General features: G+C 34.7%; 1 protein-coding gene across 2 annotated transcripts in view; it reads right to left on the bottom strand.

Annotated features, from left to right (window-relative positions):
- The window catches only part of KCNH7 (potassium voltage-gated channel subfamily H member 7), a 400,753-nt gene that overhangs the window by 129,771 nt on the left and 248,829 nt on the right, over positions 1 to 22,153 (bottom strand). For both annotated transcript variants that reach the window (XM_023743782.1, XM_014445957.1), the window contains exons 3-4: positions 17,013 to 17,168; positions 2,518 to 2,946 (exon numbers count right to left, since the gene is read on the bottom strand). In XM_023743782.1, coding sequence (XP_023599550.1) covers positions 2,518 to 2,946; positions 17,013 to 17,168 — 585 coding nt within the window. The remainder of the gene's footprint in view (positions 1 to 2,517; positions 2,947 to 17,012; positions 17,169 to 22,153) is intronic.

Here is a 22,153-nt window from a genome sequence, read left to right as displayed (position 1 = left end):
CAGTTTCAAAATTGTCCTTGATTTTATTTTATTTTCTCTCTTTTTGACATTCATTGGGCTACAGATTAAAATGGGTGTGCTCATTGCTCTTTGACTATATAGAGTTTCTCAAATCTATCTGATAGAAAACTATTCCTTCTGTTTCAGTGATATTGACTTTTCTTCTCTTTGAAAAATTTCCTGCCAATTCATTTTCTTTCACCTCTTCTGCCTTCTCTACTTCACAGGGGATCTATATAGATCCCCACATGATTCAACCCTAAGCTTTTGGTTTAAATTTTAGAGCATTACGGAGCAGGTAACTCATTTCCTGATGTCTGTGTGTTTTCAGAACATGTTTCACAAGCATGGCCCTCTCAATTTTAACCAGCACTTACTGAGTTCCTGTCATAATACAGGCAATAGTTCTGGATACTGAGGCTGCAGAGCTAATTGTGCCAGAACTCCCATGTCAGGGAGCTCATATCAACATAATTACTTGCTTGCATATCCAACAGGGATGACACAGACACAATGCAGTATAATGTAGACTACACTAAATGCTGTAATATATGTAAACACTGCTTTGCACACTCAGGTGCAAATTGAATTCCTCTGGTTTGAGAAGGGGAAGTGAGTCCTTACAGCTATGGGGCAAAGCTGGGAAGAGTGCTCTGGCAGAACAAAATAATGAAGCTAAGAAAGTGCATGATACATTTTTAGAAAAGGCAATTAAGTTTTGTGGAGGATTGGAATAGAATACACAGGAGGGGAGAGAGCCTTGGAGAGGCTAGAAATGAGGCTTAAAAAATAACTGTGACAAGCTGGCAAAGTACCTAGTACCCTTCACTCAGGAGCCCCAGAGTCGGATTTATGTTTAAAAGCAGCAGCATGAGTGATGACGGGCACTTGCAGGAAGGAATACCACAGAAAGGACAATGGGTCTCTCAAGATCCCAAATCTGTAGGATTCAGAAAACTGATGTGTCCATGCAGCAGGCAGGCACTCTGAGTCTTGGACACAGTGGGAAAAGTTCAGTGATTCAAAAGACCCCTTGTACAGGGAGGTGTTTTGGAGCAGGAGTGAGGAAAGAAAAACATGAATCAATTGTGGGCTTTGGGTTTAAAGCCAGCTCCGACACTCTATAACAGTGATGGCGAACCTATGACACGCGTGTCAGAGGTGACACGTGAACTCATTTTTTTGGTTGATTTTTCTTTGTTAAATGGCATTTAACTATATAAAATAAATATCAAAAATATAAGTCTTTGTTTTACTATGGTTGCAAATATCAAAAAATTTCTATATGTGACACGGCACCAGAGTTAAGTTGGGGTTTTTCAAAATGCTGACACGCCGAACTCAAAAGGTTTGCCATCACTGCTCTAAACCTTGAGCCAGTTATTTATTTAGCATATGTATGCCTCGGTTTCTTCATCTATAAAATGGGGCTTAATAATAGTTCCTAATTTATAAGGTTGTTATGAGATCTAAATGAGAATTAATTTGTACCAAGCAGTTACATTGCTTCTCACATAGTACATACTCAACAAATGTTATTCATTATTATGTTAACCATGCACAGTTTTGGTCAATGCTTTTTAAAAATCCATACTTTCACTACTAGCTAATATAAGAATGTGAAAAAAATAAGAAGCTAGGGAGAAATGAGTGAATTCCGACTTTGCTTTCCAAGTTGATTTTGTTTAAGATCAAGAGTTTCAGGTTTTTGTTTTGTTTTGTTTTTGTTCCTTAAACTTTTACCCTTCCCCCTACCTATTCGCTCCCTTATTCAATTTATAGCTTCCTGATCACTCACTATGTAACATTTCAGACACCTCTTCCTTTGGAAAGAGTTGGTCAATTAAATAGTCCTGTGATAGCAAACCACTGTTTCTGCCCAGGGCTTGACTATTTGCTAAATATAACATGATTAATTATGCTTGAGATGATAGCGTTATGACCTAAGCACATCTTATATTATGTCATTAATTCATTAAACTTCCATTAAGTAGGCAGATAGTGGTTATCATACTATTTCAGAAACACAGATAAATAAGCCATAAGAAACCAAATTAGTCACTGGGTTCAAAGAAGAAATCAGTAACAACTCTGAATGTAGGACTCATATTTTTTAATAGCCTTTACTCACATTTCTTCCTTTAAGCCTTAAGGAATACCAGGCAACGATTTTCAACTGTTGTGTCACAATAATTCTTAAAACCTAATACTATTTAGTCAAGGGCGCTGACCTCCTTTCCCTTAGATTGGCAAATAAAAAAACGACAATAGGCAAAACAACAATAGCTATCTGGTGTGACTGAATCAAAATTATACCTATTTTTTTTGTTGTTAGGCAAAAAATTTATTTATTTTTGCAGAAGTTTAGTAATTAGTGTATGGTGTCATGAGATGAAAAACGTTGAAAATCACTGCTCTTAGGCATAAAGGTTAATGTAGAAATGAAAAACAGTATCGAAGTTCCCTTTCATTGCCCATTAATTTATGTTTTCATATTTTAAAAAACTTCAGACATACCTTCACTGGCATGTCGGTCTCTAAATATGTTCTTGGGGTGGACACTGAATCCTTCCATGTCATGGACTGAAGAAGCCCTCCGTATACTACAAAGGCTTTCTTTCGATCTGGAATGGGTCAGCTTGGAGCTTGACTGAAGCATGTCAGGGTAGAGTCGGTCCCACTGCCTTTTGGGAGAGGAGTGGTCCAGAGGTCCAGATATATTCACCAACGGGGAGCATTTGCTGGGCTGTATCAAGGCTTTTGTATCATCTGCTTCAGAGGGGCTGCAGCTTTCTTTTGTAGGCGACTTAAAGTGCTTCATGGCCACCGAATCGTCACTGTGTTTAGATGAATCAATCACCACCACATCGGGGTCTTCTTGTGGTAAGGACTCCTTTCTGTAAGTGAGAACTCTCAGGCCAGGGAACTTGAACCCAAAAAGTTTCCCTAAAGTAGAGACAGAAAAGAGAATTATTATAAGACAAAATATATACCCCTTAAAATAAACAAGCAAATATGTTTGGTTCATATTTAAATGATGTGTAAGATTTACTCGTCAATATTTAATGTACAGTTGGAATGAGGCAAATTGTAGAAAACTTCTCTGAGTGTACAAATTATCATGTGAATGTAAGAAAGTAGTGAACATAATTTTACTATGTTTTTTATAGGTAGATATTCTCCAGTGATGTGAACACATTATTTGAATGACACAAGGTTTTTTGTTTTAATAAATTAAAAGTATGTATCCACTATATATCCATTCTTTGAGGGTATTTGAAAGGAAGAGCATAGTTTAGAAAGAAAAAAAAGAGATGGGGTACTGTGTGTAAAAGGATCAGACACAGAAAAGACTATAGGGTATGCGTGTGTATATGTTGGGGGGCTACTGTATTGCAAGTAGGGCGAAGGGAACGAGGTGGAGGTGAGGAACAGGCCTGACATAGCTAGAAGGTTTCTATTGGATAATAATGTTAGTTGAGTGTGGATGGAAAAGTGAGGTCAACTATGTATGAGATGTTTCTTATTCCATTTGGAATTCTTGCAAGACTTTTGGTTTCAGAGAGAGATGTATGGTAAAGATAGGAATTCCTTTTTCCTGATTTTTTGTTCTGAAATCTGAGAATATAACTAAGAAACACATAAACTCATTGGTAGTAATATTCAAATTAAAAAAGCATAACATTTAGCGTTGGCAAAGAATGCTGAAGAGAATTGCAAACTGCTACAAATTCTTTGGAAAGTCATTTTACAATAGCCATTAAAATGAAAAAAAAATACACTTTTCCTTTGACTCATCAACCCCATTTATAGAATATCACAAGCTACAAAAACTAGACATAATCTGAATATTCATAAGATGAAGAATGGTTGTATAAATTATGGCATTATTATACTTTGAAATCGTATGACATTTAAAAAAACAACAAGAATATGCTTATGTTCTTGATGTTTGGAAGTGGGGAAAATATAATATATTGCATCTCTCTTGTTTGTTACATCAAGCATGCATTCTTTTATAAATTAAAAAAAGCTAAAAAGGTAAAACTTCTGTCCTTAAAGAGAAATGAAAATATAAGAGAAAGCATCCAAATAATATTGTATAATTTGAAGATTTTCTAAGAATTGTCTGCAAGAAAATGCAGAGTTTCTAGTTTGTATTGCCAGCTTAGTGGCCTCAGTCCACATCAGCCATGCCTTTCCAGTTACATGTCGCCATTCTAGTTAGTCAGTTGGTGTCTTTGGTTTATCTTTTTATATTCTCTGATGGTCAGGGGCACCATTATCGTTAATATATTTACTATGAATTTTTCCTCAGTGGATTGAAGGTGGTCTTAAAATGTGAAAGAACACTCAAAACTCATGAACTTTCCTGCATTTTATTTGAGTATAATCTTCAAATAAAAGTGGATGGTCTCATGCACACATATGTTTAATCCAATGATTCATAAATTTGTATCTCCAGCCTCGACCTCTTTTCTTAATTCTAAAATTGCATATCTAAAAGCCTCATCAACATCTTCATTTGGAATTCTTAATGACACCTCAAAGTCCCATAGCAAATCCAATCTCATGATCTATCTTTCCAAGCCCAGCCCTTTCTTTCAGTGAATAGCATCACAATCCATCTAGTTCTATAAGCCTGTGACTTGAGCGAGACTCATTGTAGTTACTGTTCTCTCTCACCTCCATCCCCCATATCTGATTAGTCCCCTAATTGTGTTAATTTCACCTCTGGAATATCTTTTTAATGTTAGTCATTCATAATAATCATTTTCACTTCTCTCATTTCCACTGCTCTCACTTTTGTCTAAGTTACTATAGGTTCATCTGATTTCTTGTAATTGATGCCAATTACTTTCCACATTGCATCATATTGTCCATCCTTTAAAAAATAGTTTTCTATCTTTCAAGAAAAAGTCACTTTTGATCACCTAGACTATGATTTAATCTTGCACTGCTCCCAATAATTCCCTGCGTTGGGAATGAAAGCAACTCTATCTCCATTCTGCAGCTTCATCTTTCCTCCCTCATCCTCTAGGATATAATCATGTGGACTTTATAATTCTTTCGGAGGCCTGTGCTTCTTTCCAGGCTTCCTTGTGTTGATAATTTTACTCTTCCCACTTAGTACATCCTTTAGGTTTTAGCTCCAAAGTTATTTCCTTTGGAAAATGTTTCCTTCCTTCTGAACTGGATTAGCATCCTCTTTATACCTTTCACCACAGTTCCCTAGTTATACACCTGTTGACTTTCTTATTTCTCTCCCTTAGTGGACTGTAGGCTCATAGGCGAAGGGCCCTTGTCTATTTTGGTCACCAAACCCCAACTCTGATGGGATGCTTGAGTTTAGTAAATAACTTTCCACAAGCAGATGCCAAACTGAAAATGTGCTTCAATCTTTACTGTAGAAAAACTAGAATATTTAATTGCTCTGACCAACTTAATTAGAGAAACTTTGCCAGCTGAATTGTATCGACCCCTATTTACCAAAAAATGATTGATTGAGTTGAACTTGGTAGCTCATGGAAATGGTGAACTGTATACCATATTCTATAAACTTGATACAGCTCTTACTAGTATTGTAAATTTCATCTTTCTTCAGCGTTTATTAATTGCTACTATTCTGATCTTAGAGCATACAAGTGTTTTCAAACTCACCATCATCTAGTGAATTTTATGAAAAATACCCACTCAGAAAATTTTAAAACTAAATAGTTTAATTAATTATTGCACACTTTCATTTGTAAGCTAGTGGACACCTAATTAGCAGTGTCAAATACAATTAAAATAAAATTGATCTTTCTGGTAGAAGACATGACACAATGCATAGACAAACCCCAAATATGTTGAACATTAAACTCATTTTTAAAATTTAAGTTTTTTCCATCACCATTTATCCCATTATGGTCTCTTCCACCTTCACCTATCCCCCTCCACCCATGAAATCACCTACTCTGTTGCTCATGTCCATGAGTTCTCTCTCTCTTTTTTCTTTTTTGCTCAATCTTTCTGCCCCCACCCAACCCAGCTGTCTGCCTGCTCTCTATCTATGAGCATTAAGCTGTTGATTAATAAAATGCAGAAGAGAGTAATGAATCCATGCAAATAGGATTAAATGATAGCATATTACAATAACTGTTTTGCAGGCATTTTTACATAATTCTACTGACAATGTTTATATGCTCAAGTAAATTGGCAAGTTAAAAATTAGTGAACTGCATCAGAATCATTTGATTAGTTTTTAATGCACATGAAATTGAATAATAAAGCAGTTTACAAATCAATTCTGTAAGCTTATTATAATGGCCTGAAGGCCAATGCCTATTTTTATTCATTTTTCATCATTTACATTACTCTCTTCTTTTAAAGACAATTCACTGCCTTTCTTAAATAATGATCACACAAGGCGTGTAGTTAGCTCATACAGTTTAGTGATGTACAAGGTGGTACAGATGGTTTTTTCTGCATCACTAGGTTAATATGACCATGTTATATTGTATTACAGATTTAGTTGTCTAACTGTCGTTCATCCGGAAAGAATACACATTGAGAATTTTGCTTAGTGCTGGCACTTTCAGGCATGAAATAGAAAACACTAAGTGAGTGTAGTCCTGTTAGGATCTTACCACTGAAAAACACCCTCGTAAGTCAAGCCTTCAGATTTCACTACATACGTATTCTAACTTGAATAGCTAAAATAGATACGGTTTAGCCTATTTACTAAAATTTTCAATAAATCTGAAATCAGAATAGCTGAATATGTTTTTACACATGTTTTACACATTCTCCAAAATAAATATAAGCACTGATAAACTACTTGTATGAATATACTTTTGCTTAAATACATCACTTTCATATAAGAAGATATATAGTTTCTGATATACATGAATTTATAAGTAACAATTATGACAAGGTCTTTCTCTGGAGGTTTTTTTGTGGAGCTGCTAAATATAAGTTAGAAGCTGCATCTTCATGTATCCTGTGTCATATTGAACTAAGAGCTTTCTACTTCTCAACCAAGAAGGCACATTGATATCCCCCTTGTCTTTTTCTTTGAGGACTCTAGAATTATGACTTTAACCAAATATGGAAAGATATGAAATACTTGGCCCCCAGTCAAATAAGAAATCAGGGTAAAGTCAGAATAAAACAGTAGTTTCCCTGATTTAATTATTTCAGTTTATTCAAGATTTGCTGTTTTCTTGGACTATGAATATCCACCTGAGAATCTAATGAGAATCATAACTCTCTCCTCTAAATAAATGTAGATAAATATATACCCACAATTTTATTTATTATCTCAGAGATTGAATAATGACCCCCTCCCCTTTCCCAAACCAAAATCCTTCTATTAACCTCCCTAGACTCTCCTAGGATTAGTTGACTGTTAATATTACTTCCAGTTTTGACTTACTTTGCTTATATCTTTGTGCTAATGAAAGTTCTCACAAAATTATAACAATCAAATCTATCCTCTCTATTGTGGTAATGGGACTTTAGAAAATGGTTTTGCTAAACATTCCCAAATTGAAAATATCTCATTAATCTGAACTGTTTATTCTCTCTCTCTCTCTCTCTCTCTCTCTCTCTCTCTCTCTCTATCTCCCCCTGCCACCCCCTCTCAGAGCTGGTTCTCATCTAGTGAGTTTGGAAAAAAACTATTGCACCAATTTGACTACAAACAAGTTTTCTATTAGGATTAAACCTAGGAATGTTAGACATAACATTGAGAGGCACTGCTTCCCACCTGGTCAGGTCATCATGAGAGTAAGAAGCAGAAAATGCAGGTGTGGGAGAAGGGAGATAAGACAGCCAGGACGGGGCAGGGGACTGCTTTTAGCCACCCAAGGTTGTAATCCCTAGTGAGGAGGGAGTGGTAATGCAAGCAAACACATCAGTGTTATTAGTATATAGACTTCACTAGGTTTCAATGTGATAACTGCTGAATAAATCAATGTATGATTTATAATAACTGTTACTTTGTTTCTCTTCGATTGATTTCTTCCTTTTCCAAATGCCAAGTTTAACAATCCATTCAAATTGTGTGAAAATAATAACGTTTGCCTAGACTGACTCAAAATGACTGGGCAGTTATAATATTGAGAGGGATTCTCTTCATAGGATATTCTAAATACAAATGGAACAGACATTACCCAAATGTTGTATGACTAGGGCCTAGGCCTGATTTGGGGGTTGCTAAGTAACAAAAGCTTCCAAATGATATACATATGGGGAGGGACTCTGGTGTGGATATGCTAATTTAAGTGATCATTAACATTCATTGTTAATGAAGAGATAATGCATACTGATTTTCATCTACTAGCAACTTTCTTGATCTTAAAAATATAATTTTGCCCAAATCCCAGGGAGAAACATGATATAAAATCAATTGTAACCTATGACTGAACTTTTCCCAGATTTCCATTAGCAGCCATGCCATGGTTCCTTTTGCTATATTAAATATAATCTTTAAAAAGAGGAAACTTCCAAACACATAATAGAAAACATAGCAATGTTGTAAAACCTTTAATTAAATTCATGTGAATAATAGATTGTTTCTAGGTAATGCTTGTTGAGAGAGAAACTATATTAATATTAGAGGCCTGGTGCACGGCATTCGTGCACTGGAGTGGGGGGGGTCCCTCAGCCTGGCCTGTGCCCTCTTGCAGTCTGGGACCCATTGGGGGATGTCCGCCTTCTGGCTTAGGCCCATGTGGGCCTAGGCCAGCAGGCAGACATCCACCCAGGGGTCCTTAGCACTGCTGTGGAGGCAGGAGAGGCTTCCGCTACCACTGCTCTGCTCACCAGCTGTGAGCCTGGCTTCTGGCTGAGCAGCGCTCCTCCTGTGGGAGCACCGCTCAGCCAGAATCCAAGCTCGCTGCTCCTTAGTGCTGCCTCAGAGGCAGGAGAGGATTCTGCCACTGTTGCTGAGCTCGCCAGCCATGAGCCCGACTTCTGGCCTAGCAGTGCTCCCCCTGTGGGAGCACACTGACCACCAGGAGGCAGCTCCTGCATTGAATGTCTGCCCCTTGGTGGTCAGTGCGGGCCATAGGGACCAGTCGTTCCACTGTTCGGTCGATTTTCATATTAGCCTTTCATTATATAGGATACCAGCTTTTTATCTTTGAATTAAAGGATGACTTTCAGCTCCAATGGAGAATCATAAAAACACTGTGACTGCCCTTTTATGAACCAGCTATTTAGAAAATTTATTTGTTCCTTGAGGTGTGAAAATTGAGATACAAATTTGAGTAAGTAATGCAGCTATTCAGAAAAATACATATTTTATGTGTTAATTATTCAAAATGTTGAGTCCAAATCATAGAAATAAATCTTTAAGGCTAAAATTAGCCAGATAATTCCCTAAATTATCAACTTTATTCTGTGTGTGGAGACAGCTTCAGTCAAAGCTTTTAGAGTAATTCAAACTTTTATTTTAGTAAGGATGAAAGTAAAGTTCTGCTTTGATTTGGGGAAGTATAATTTTAATCATTTTAAAGATAATTATAGTACCTTAATAAGATTAAATATAAAGTTCCCTTTTGAAAATTACTGAGAGAATAACAAATGATAGAAATTTAACTTTATTTTGCTAAATTTTTACATTTTGTTTCACTTAAAATTTATCTTTATAGTTTTATATAAACATTAATTAAGTTAGTCCAGTAATTTCCAAAATTTAGTGGGTATCAAAAGGATCTAAAGAGTTTGTTAAAACATGGATTATTGAATTTCTCTATTTCTTAATCAGCTGTTCTGGTGTAAGGCCCATGAACCTGTGTCTCAAATATGTTGCAAGGTGATGCTGATGGTCTCACACTTGGAAAACCACTGAGTTAGACAATCTGGCTAGTGCTGATTCAATAGGGAAAAAAAACCCTAATTACTCAATGTAATAATAATATTCATTCATTTATATGTTATATGAATAAGTATTAGGTACTCACTATTTATAAAATGGGGATAACTGCATGAATTAGAGCTGAACAAGGTAAAAACAGAATAAATTCATTTTCTGTTTAGAAGTATATTGGTAAATCAATATTTTTAAAATTTAAGATGGGTTTTCTGTGGAAGGCAGTATGTAGTTACCTAAACAATTAAAAATGGAACTGCCTACGACCCAGCAATTCCACTTCTGGGAATGTAACTGAGGAAATCCCAAACACTAATTTGGAAGAATATATGCACCCCCATGTTCACTGCAGCATGATTTACAATAGCCAAGATTTGGAAGCAGCCCAAGTGCCCATCAGTAGATGAGTGGATTAAAAATCGGTGGTACATATATACAGTGGAATACTACTCAGCTGTAAAGAAGGAACTCTTTCTCTGGCTGGGTGCTCAGTTGGTTAAAGTGTGGTCCCACACGACAATAGGTGGCAAATTCTTTTGATTCCTGGTCAGGGCACATACCTATGTTGCGAGTTTAATCCCTGGTTGGGGCAAATACGGAAGGCAACTATAGACGTTTCTCTCTCATTCTCTCTCTCTCTCTCCCTCTCTCAAAATCAATAAAAACATATCCTCAGGTGAGGATTAATTTAAAAAAGAGAAGGAAATCTTACCCTTTTGGGAGAGCATGGATGGACCTAGAGAGCATTATCCTAAGTGAAATAAGCCAGGCAAAGAAAGACAAATATCAAAATACCGCAAGATCTCACTTATATGTGGAATCTAATAAAAATAGACTAACAAACAAATTTAGAAAAAGATAAATTTTCTCAATCTCCCTTGATAAATTGTTGTTGTTAATCTTCACACGAGGATATTTTTTACATTGATTTTTAGAGTACTGGAAGGTGGAGAGAGAGAGATATCTTTGTGAAAGAGACACATTGATTGGTTGCCTCCAGCACGCCTGCAACCCTTCCGTGTGTGGGGCCCAGACACTAACCACTGAGCAATGCTGGCCAGGGGTCCCTTGAAAAATTTTAAACAAATTAAAGTGTGTGTGTGTGTGTGTGTGTGTGTGAGAGAGAGAGAGAGAGAGAGAGAGAGAGAGAGAGAGAGAAATGGACTGGTGATTCTAGATTCCTGGTATGAAAACTCAAATATACTTGTGAATAATATAATATGAAGTTTAAAAAGTATTTCAGTTAAAATAATAAAAGCAGAATTTTCTTAAACTTGACAATAATTAACTTTGAAATTAATTGTGTAAGCTAAAGCACATAATTTGGTTATTTTCAACATTGTACAAATATATTAGAGTGAGAGAGAGAACTTGTTTTCTCATTAGTATTATTTCCTTTAGATGTGGTTTCTTTTTAGTTAGTAAAATAAACAACAAACAAACAAAAAAATCACAATTTTCTTTGTTAGTCTGTATCATTTCTACTTTTTAGATTGTGGAGTTTTTACAGAAGCAATCGAGATAAAAAAATTAGCTATATCTGTTGCTTGGTATTTATATTTATTACATAGCAATTTGTTCACTCAGTTGTGCAGTGTTTATCAGTTTGATAGATATACCTATCAAAACAGTACTCTCCACTGTACTTGCTTCACTCTGGGGACATAAGTCATCTATATGTGACTGGTCCTATATCCTTGACAAAGAATAAGTTTGTGAAAAATTGGTTCTTCCTAGAGAAAGCTCTTCATGTTTCCTGTGAACCCTGAAATTATTTGTCCTGAGAAATGATCCACCACTCCATTTAGTACAAAACAAGTTTCTAGGTTTCCAGAACTTAGTAATCCCCATGTATCATAGTCCCTTTTTATGATCCATCTTTTCTATTGTGCATTTAGGTCCTTTGCTTTTATTTAATATTCTCAATTTAATACTTCAATTCTTTCTCATTTTTGTTTCTTGTGTTGTTAGTTCATATTTTTTTTCTTTATTTTGTCTACAATTCAGGAGAGGCATTTAAATATACAGAAACCCCCATGTTCTCAGTTGCCTTTTCCCTATTATTCTCATTTAAATACCACCACTTGGGGGCACATACTGTAGAAAATACACACTCCTTATTTAGATTATACACTAAATATTTTGAAGATAAGATGTTTCTGGGGGAAAAAAAGATGTCTCGACATTTAATTTTTTTAAATGTATTTATTTATTTTCTTTATTGATTAAGGTAATACATACGTGTCCTTATCCCCCCATCACCCTCTCACCCTCCCGCTCATGCCCTCACCCCCCTAGTGTCTGTGTCCATTGGTTATGCTTATATGCATGCATACAAGTCCTTTGGTTGATCTCTCTCCCTTTTTGTTTGTTTATTGAGTCTCCATCCTTGGAACAACAATGTTGGAAATAGCCAATGCAATTATTTTATTCAGTTCTAATAAGTTATGATAAGTTATACTTGAAGAAAAAAAATCAGTAGGAGTTACCAAAGATCAGACATAATAAAAAGTAGGAATTGTATCATATCAGAATTACCAAGCTTAATGTGTCTCTCTTTCACTTTTCTGTTTGATCTAACAATCAACTTTTCAAAACCTGACACCAAATAAAAGGAAATGTAGAGCGTATAATGATAGAAGGGTGTAATCTAAACCCAAGTTACTGGTTGTAAGTAATGGGCCTTTGTAATGCTCTGGAAACAGTTTTACCTGCATATCTGTACTCTCTTCAATGATTCCCTTAGGATTGACAGCTGCAGTGTGGGGAAACCGTTCATGTTCACAACATAAGAAATGATCTCTGCTGAATATGCTCTCACTTGCACATGAGGTGCTATTGTAGTCACAGTGTAGAGTAGCATAGATAATGTATTATATTCTGGAAGGCTACGGTATAGATTATCTTCCATTTGAGATCAAAGTTTCAATTCTCCATTTACATTTTAGTTTGAAATGAGTGCTTTCTTTATTAAAAAAGTATCTTCTCTCTGCCATTCTGCTGATACAACTTTCCCTTTTTCATGTCCATCCAATTTGATGAATGATGCAAGACAACCACTTTATGGAAAAAATAAAGGATTTGTGAAGACGATGAAGAAGCAAAACTAGGCACCCCACGAAACAAATTACCTTGTTGACATTTATGACCAAAATACAGGCTGACATTACCTTAAGTATACCCTCAGGAATCATTCAATGATGACTGAATTTGTTAATGAGAAAATAAAGAAATCAAAATAGTCATCAGCTTAAAAGAATAAGACTTTGGTATCACAATGTTTTTTTTATGGTACTTTAATTTCATTTCTAAACACATCACTTGGGAGATTGACAAATTGATGATTTTGATAGAGAATTTTCCCTAAGAGTAATATTGTTCAGAGTAAAATATTCAGAATATTAGAATCATATTATATTAAAATATTTTTCCCAACATTGCTTTAACAGAATATTGTATTGTCACTTAGATATAACTAAGAAAGTAAGTGGTATTGTAAAAATTCTCAGTTGATGTACATGTGATCTAGCATTATACTTAGGTTTACAACAATGACTTTTGAAAATGTGATTTTTAATTTTTATACATATTGAGTTATCTGAATTTATATAAAGTATAACAGATTTTTAAAAATATTAAGTTTTGCTATAAGGCTTTCATCTTCCCACAGACAATGACAGATACCTAAATGCCAATTTTCTCAGGGATCCTCCTAAAAATCATAAAGGTCAATAGGGAGTCAAATAAAAATACCCATAAACTATGCCTAAAGAATAATTAGAGAAATAGACATTACAAACTTTAATTTACATGTAAGCAGGGAAATAAATGTTCGAAACCAGCAGAACTGGCTCAGGAGAGCACACTGCAATAGCGTTGGGCAGAAAATAAGTGGAAAGGGGGAATACCCAAATCTGCTTGGAGTGGGTGGAAGACATATTGATAGGTTTACTCTCAGAAGAGGGCTGCCCCTGAGTAAGAAGTGCTGTAAGCACGCTAGTGACCCGAATGTACAGAGCACTGGTTACTAGAGAGACAATTGAAAGTGGCTTGGAAAGTGCACAAGACCCCAGCAGGGGCCCTCAAACTACGGCCCGTGGGCCACATGCGGCCCGCCGAAAACATTTATCTGGCCCCCCGGGTGTTTTTGTCGCCGCTGTGTGCATAGGAATTTGTTCATAGTTTTTTTTTTAACTATAGTCCGGCCCTCCAACGGTCTGAGGGACAGTGAACTGGCCCCCTGTTTAAAAAGTTTGAGGACCCCTGGTCCAGAGAGTAGTCTCAGAAAAGCGTTACTTCTTGGAGAGGTGGGAGAAACTTCAAAGGTGGAATTGTCCCTTAGGGAGAGGGAAACACGGAGGCAGCTGAATATAAGGTCCATTTACTGATATAAAAATAAAATTAATAATTAATAAACCGATAAGGCCCAGCCAATAAACCAATAAATCAGTGGATGAGCATCGACCTATGAACTAGGAGGTCACAGATCGATTCCAGGTCAGGGCACATGCCTGGATTGGGGGCTCGATCCCCAGTATGAGGCCTGCAGGAGGCAGCTAATCAATGATTCTCTCTCATCATTGATGTTTCTATTTCTCCCTCTCCCTTACTCTCTGAAATCAATAAAAATATTTTAAAAAATAAACCAATAAAGATTAGTTCTTTGGAAAGAAAAGTATTAATAAAAAATTTAGATGGAGGAAACAAACAAAAAAACGGAGAACTGTCACAAAGGAAATAACTGTAGAAACAAAGAAAATACTTAAGCATATCAGAAAAGACTACTTTGAATAATTCTATTAAAATAAAATTTTAAAGTCTACATGAATAATTTCTAGAAAATAATATTTAACAAAATTAATACTGGTTTGACTAGACCAATCTCTGGAGGAAAAAAAACCCAAAAGCAAAAACAATAAACTTGTTCAAAAGCTACTACACTGATAAGTACTGGGCCTAGATCATTTCACAGAAGAATCAAAATTAACTTTTGAATCTAGATAATACCCAAACTATTTAAAGAGTTCTGTAGCATAAAAAATAAGAGAAGAAACTCCAGATTATTTTTTAAGGAATTATAACATTGATATAAATATCTATGAAATTGCACATACACACGAAATATTACAGAATCCCTAATGAATATCAATGCAATAATTCTAAATTCATTTTAGATGAAGTTATTCAACAGCATATTACAAATAAAGTTCATCATGTCCAAATGTGGTTCCTTTTAGAGATACAAGTATGATTTGACATTAACAAACTTCATTCATAAAATTTACCATAAAAATAAGAAAAGAATAGTGCACTCATTTCGACAGATCCTGAAAGGCAAGTTACAAGTTTCAGCACCCATTCTTAATAAATATGTCAGTGGAGACTATCTTAAAATTATAAAACACATACAACTTGGTCCACATGCCATCATTTCAATTAATTGGGAACACTGATGACGTGCACACAAATTTAGGAATTAGGCAAGATGCTCACCGACAACTTCTTTTTAATGATATGTCGGAGGGAATAGCCAGTGCAATTAGAAAAGAGAAACTACAGTATTAGATGCATAAGAGTAGGAAAGGTAAAGCAATCTCTGAAAGTCAATGTATAAGCCACTTGCAAACTAAGACACGTCACTAAGAGAGTAGAATATAAAATGAACCTACTCAAAAAATCCGTAGCCTTAAAAATATGAAAGAGAAGATTCTATTTATAATAGCTGCAACAAAATAGTTAAATGTCAAGTAGCAAACAAAACAATGAGGAAATTTTTTAAAGCACTCCTAAAAAACACAAAAATTAGACTTAAAATGAAAATACATAAAACACACAATTTTGCATAGAATGACTCAATATTATAAAGATTTTAACTTCCTTCAAATTAATTTATAAAGGTAATGTGAATTTAATAAAAATATCAAAAAGATTTTTTTCTATCTAGATATGTTGTTTCTAAAGTTCATCTACAGTGTTAAGCAAGAAATAACTCCAAACCCCTAAAAATTAATATCAAAAAGAGCGTTTCATGTCAGATACTTAAAAATGTGTTATTCTGAAGGATAAATAGACCAACAGAACAGAATAAAGTTGAGAAGTAGATGAAAGTACACAGGAAGTTTAGTATGTGATAAAGGTGGCATTTGAAATTCCTGGTAAAAAGATAGATTTTCTAATCAATAAAAAAGTACAGCCATTGATAAAATGATAAATTAAATTGATACCGTGCACTATAAAACGAGCTAAACTTAAGTGTACCAGAGATCCTAAAATATAAAACCATACAAATTCTAGATTAAGAATAAATTTACTTACAACCTTAAAATGGTTAAAGCTTTTCTACTATGACTTAAGAATTCAGAATCAACAAGGAAAAAGGTTGATAAATTTAGCCAAATTAACAAAAAAAAATGCTTTTGCATGACAAAAATCAGGAAAAGAAGATAAAAACAATGTCTTTGCTGCAGAAGTGATTTGTAACTGATTCTAAAATTTGAAAAAACAAAAAAAGCAATAATGTATGTAAGAAATAGTTGACAGGAAAAATGTTTGTAGTGCTTAAATATATGAGCATCACTCATAATAATAGAAATGTAAACTAAACTAATTGAGATACTACTCACGTAGCATAATGACAAAAATCAAGAAGGCTGACTCACTCTGTTAGTATTGCTTTGGGGAAAATGTCTACCATACTGCTTGTAATAGTGTAAAATGGCTGAAACCATAAGGAGGGGAATTTGGCAGTATCTACAAAGATTACATATGCATCTATACTTTGACCCAGGAATCCCACATATAAAACCTAACCTAAAGATGCTTCATCCAAAAATATACACATACATATGAAAATATATATGCACAATTCATTCTGGCATAATTGTAGTAGCCAAAGTTTGGAACGGCCTAAATGTCCCTCAGTAGGGGACTGGTTGATTTACCATGGTATATACAAGTCAAATGGCTTTGAAAGCAGCTGATTGATTCTGTAAGGCATCAAAGTAAAACTTCAGCTATGGCTTTTTAAAATAGAAAGTTATTTTACTTAAAAAGCAAACTTATTTTGAGAACTGAAATACTAAATGAAGAATGTATTAAAATATTTATAATAGCAGAATAACAAGAACATTATGTACAGATTACTTTTACTTACGGTTGATAGTTTTGACTGGTAATATTGGGTTTACCCTCTCTGGAGAAGCAGCATTTTCCTCATCTGTCACATATTCAAAGTTAATGATGAACATCATAGCCACACCCTCTTGATTTTTCACTGGAATTATGTGTGTGTTACAAATGAAAGTGGACCCTGAGGAAATGAAAGACGAGTGTTAGGTTAAAAATATGCCAACATTTTGAAGTATCGTCATATTAAAATTTTAATAAAAACTTATAGAATTTTCTATCTTACATGATAATTGAAATTAAATAAAAAATCTTTTATTTTCTTCTTATTGCATATGCTTTTATTGCAATAAATATACATGCTTTTATCGCAATAAATAATGAAGTTATATGTTAATCCACATCATGGATTTGCACAACCTTGATTCTTTCCTTCCCCAGGGTAGCTGGTACACTAACCTCATATGCATTTCCTCCCACCCCCAATTTTTACTATAACTAAATACTAAGTATCATTCCATAAAAAACTGCATTATTTTCTATTTTAAAAGATTATATAAATGGTACATGCATGTTATTTACAATTGGTATATTTTTCAATTACAGTTTATATTCAATATTATTTTATATTAGTTTCAGGTGTACAACATAGTGGTTAGACATTTATATAATTTACATAATAACCCCCCAATAAGTCTAGAACCCACCTGGCACTATACGTACTTATAATCTTAGTAACTATATTTCCTAGGCTGTACTTTACATTTCCATGACTATTTTGCAACTATCAATTTGCACTTCTTAAAAAAATACTTGATTTTTTATTTCATATTTTATTACATATACACTTACTTAAGATATGCACAAAATGTGTCAGAAAGTATTCACAGGCAAATTCAGGTATTATGTTATGGAATAACAGAATATGAATGCTCATTTGTTTCACCCCCAATAAGTCAGACAGACTATAAAAATTAATATATAGAAAAGACATATTTTTCAACTTTCTAGAAAAAATTCTTAGCCTTTCCTTATATATTTTGCTTAAATCTGAATTTATATAAAATATGTGTATAAACAATAAAGATAACTCCTTTTGTGCCATTCTGATTTTAGCATTAAAGGAATTATTTCCTTTTTCTCATTTACTTTCTTGGGAATAATCCAGTAGATTGTTGACTCTCACCTATGTTCCACTAATTGTTTCCTTTTTTGTGCAAAATTCCCAATGCCCTAATTATAATAATTTTATTTGGTTTGTAACCTGTCAGCAAATAGGGACAAAATTTTGTCTATATTATTGTTTTAATTTGATCCCTTCAACCAAAAAGTTGAAATTCTTTGATAAAAACAATTATAGGGGTAATTAGATATATTTTATTAGAATTATCCAGAAATTACCAAAGGGATGACTCAGTTTACAATCAACTAGTACCACCCATCCTTGAAGAGAAAAACCCAAGATTCACGATTTAGAGAATATATCCAAGAAATTGACTTCCTTTAAATCAATTGAATTCTGACTGTCTTCTTGAGTCTGATTTTTAAAACTGAGTATAACCTCAAAGCAGGTTCCTCATAATTGTATCATCTAAATATTTTTTATTGAGGTATAATTAAAGTATAACATTATACATATTGGTCTCAGGTGTATAACATAATTATTCAATATCTGTATACGTTGTGAAATGATCTCCACCATCTAGTTAACATCTGTCACCAAATAGCTATATTTTTTCTTTTTGTTCTTTTGATGAGGACTTTTAAGATCTGCTCTCTTAGCAACGTTTAGATTTGCAATATAGTATATTATTAACTACAGTATATAGTTACCATGCTGTATATGACATCCCATTATTTATTTCTTTTATAGCTGGAAGTTTGTACCTTTTGACCCCCTTTTCCTATTTGTTTATCCCTTGCACCCCCTTCCCTGGCAAACACCAATCTGTTCTCTGTGTCTATGAGCTTTTTATTGGTTGTTGTTGTTACTGGTTGTTTATTTTGTTTGTTCGAGTCCACATGTGAGATCATATGGTCTTCGTCTTTGTCTGACTTTTTTCACTTAACATAATGCCCTCAAGGTCTTGAATAATTTTTTAGTCATGGTGACAGAAATCTCACAGGTTAGGGATTCATTTGGGTTCAAAAGTATTGTATGTTTAAAATGCAAAACCTTCAGAAAGAGTTCTCATTCAAGTAATAGTGTATATTTTGATTGCCTTTATTTTTTTCACATTTTTAATTTGAATCATTGGGCTGACATTGGTTAATAAACTGATATAGGTTTCAAGTGTGCAATTCTATAACATATCATCTGTATATTGCATTGTGTGTTTACCACCCAAAGTCAAGTCTTTTCTCTCATCGCATATTTGATCCCCTTTATGTATATTTTTTTTACTACCACCAGACTCCCTTTCTCTCTGGTAACTCTCATACTGTTGTCTGTGTCTATGTGTTTTTGTTTGCTTGTTTGTTTATTTGTTGCTTTCAGTTTTATATCCCACATGAGTGAAATCAAATGGTTCTTGACTTTTTGTTTGACTTAGTTCCCTTAGCATGATATTCCATCCATGTTGTCACAAACAGCAGTTTCTTCTCCCCATCCATCCTCTGCTTTTTTATGTGTTACTCCAGGCCTCAAAGCAGCTGACTTCCTCAACCTGCAGGACCCTGAGTTCTGGGTGGATTTGGCTAATGGGTGGCATTGGCAAGAGATAGGAGCGTGGGAAGGTGAAACTAACGGTGCCCCCAGCCTTGCCAGGGCCACAGGTCCTGAAGGCCAGCCTCTTCCAAGAGTGGTAATGGTTCCTGGCTGATGCTAGGCCCTGCTGGAAGTTCTCCAGTGGCTCTTGAAACCCTGTTCACACCTCTGCAAATGTTCTAAACTTGCCTCTGTTGAACGCCATTTGTGTCCTGCCAGGACCCCACTCATATACCTCTCGCCTGAACCACTTACACTGAGGGTGGGCCCTTTATCTGGGTTCCTGGGGTAGCTGGGACATATGACAGAAGTCACTAAACCTGCAGAGATAATGCACAGCACAATGGCTTTCTTTTTAAACAACTGGTTGAGACTGCCTTGACTCTTCAGGACAGTGATGGCTCACTTTAGAGTTAGGAGCAGGTTGGCAGCAAGGTGGGTCCAGCACCAATTGGAGAGGGAGATGCAGAAAAACAAAAGGACACCCAGATGCTGAAGACATGGGCAAAGGCAAATAGCAAGATTTAGTTGGGGGCCCTAACATCCGGGAAGGTCAATGGATGCGAGTATTCCAAAACTGTGCCCCATCTACACTTTGACTGTTGAAAACAAAATGAGTATGAGAAAACTCCTTCCTTTCTCCTCACCCCTATAACATGGCTCCTGCTGCCAGAGCTGAGAAGAAAAGTTACTGCTAATATTGCTATAGCCTGAGACATCACAAGCTTTTGAGGGTGGGCCTGGAGACCTATTATTTATGAAATTATTTCTATGGGCGAACATATTCTAATTTCCAAGGAACTCATTTACAGTAACACTCTCAGAACATGGACTTTGTAAGTTGGAGAAGCCTAAGCGCTAGTGATGATTCAGATTTGAAATGTGGACAGCATCCCAAATCTGTAATGTATAAGACTTTATTTATAATTATTTTCTACAAGTGTGACCATGGTTTTACTGATGTGGGAAAGTGTGTTTTAAGAATGACATGCTGAACCCTCACAGTCTTCAGCTACGTCTTCAATTTATTTAATAAAATAGTGAGCTAGAACACTTGTCACAGTTACCATGGTAACAAGCAGGATAACATTAGTAAACAGAAAATAAGCAATTTAAGACAGTACCATTAGAACTAAAAATAGAAGTGCTTCAGGCCAGGCATCACACTACAAATTGGTTAAACAGAGTCTATGGAAATGCTAGAAATAGCCATTATGTATTTTGGTAATGAACCAAAATACATATTGATTTTATCACTTAAAATGACATATCTTGGATCATTTAGAGTATTGTGAATTTGCAGATTTGTTACTTAGTTTAAAATTTTTACATTTGAGCATACTGCTGATTATACAAAAAACATAAAACACAGATTTGTGAGAAATCAATAAAGGATATGAGGATAGAAATCTAACAGTTTTATAAGAGAGCAGAGTAATTTTGTTTTCAGTAGTTAAGGGGGAAATAATTTTTTTCAATACGAATGCTTGTAAATTTATTGTCTAGGGTTAAACAAATCATAAAATTACAGTGCTTTATTAAAAAAGTTTATATGCATTAGCCTCAAAGCATATTAAATAAGTATAATTATCTTGGATTTACTGCCCACTACTATTGTTTCCTGCATGTTTCTTCTAAAGTTAACTGAAGACTTGTATTTCCTTTTTTTCTCTTTTAGTTTTTGGATTTAATATCTCCATCCATCTTTTATAGCCTTCTGGAAAGCAGATATTGAAAGGAAGTACTTTAGAAAAGGAGACAAGTACATTTTATAGGGCAAAAACATTTTAGCTTGCATAATTTTACAAATTCTAAATTCTGTTAAGCTATTACTTTGTAAAGTAATATTATCTTAATGTTATCTTAAAATTACACTACAGTGTTATTCTAACTATTTTTCTTGAATACAAAATTAGAAGCAAGAGATATGGAAATATAATTCAGCCAACACCAATCTAACAATGAAGAAAAAAATAATCACATTCAATAATGCATAGATAGGGAACTAAAAAAATCTAGAATCACAAGTTTAATCCTTGTTAAAATGAACCTTGCATTCACATAAAACTAATGTTTATTAATAAGCTTATTTACAATAACATTACCCAATAATTATAAAGTTATATTTGCCTTGATACTAATGTTATTTAGAATCACGTTCACTTCACTATTGTCTCCTGAGTGGGAGACAATAGTAGCTTCTAACAGGTTCTCATTCTCAGAGTGGGAAAGAATGGGCAGGAAGAATAGTGTTCATTTTAATTAAATGTCTAGAATGTTAATTTTTTTTATTTTTTATATTTTATTGATTTTTTACAGAGAGGAAGGGAGAGAGATAGAGAGTTAGAAACATCGATCAGCTGCCTCCTGCACATCTCCTACTGGGGATGTGCCCGCAACCCAGGTACATGCCCTTGACCGGAATCGAACCTGGGACCTTTCAGTCCGCAAGCCGACGCTCT

Source organism: Myotis lucifugus, unplaced genomic scaffold (assembly GCF_000147115.1).
Source record: "Myotis lucifugus unplaced genomic scaffold, Myoluc2.0 scaffold_5, whole genome shotgun sequence".
Taxonomy (NCBI): Eukaryota; Metazoa; Chordata; class Mammalia; order Chiroptera; family Vespertilionidae; genus Myotis; species Myotis lucifugus.
The sequence above is the reverse complement of the archived record's forward strand: the minus strand, read 5'-3'. Positions and strand labels throughout refer to the sequence as shown.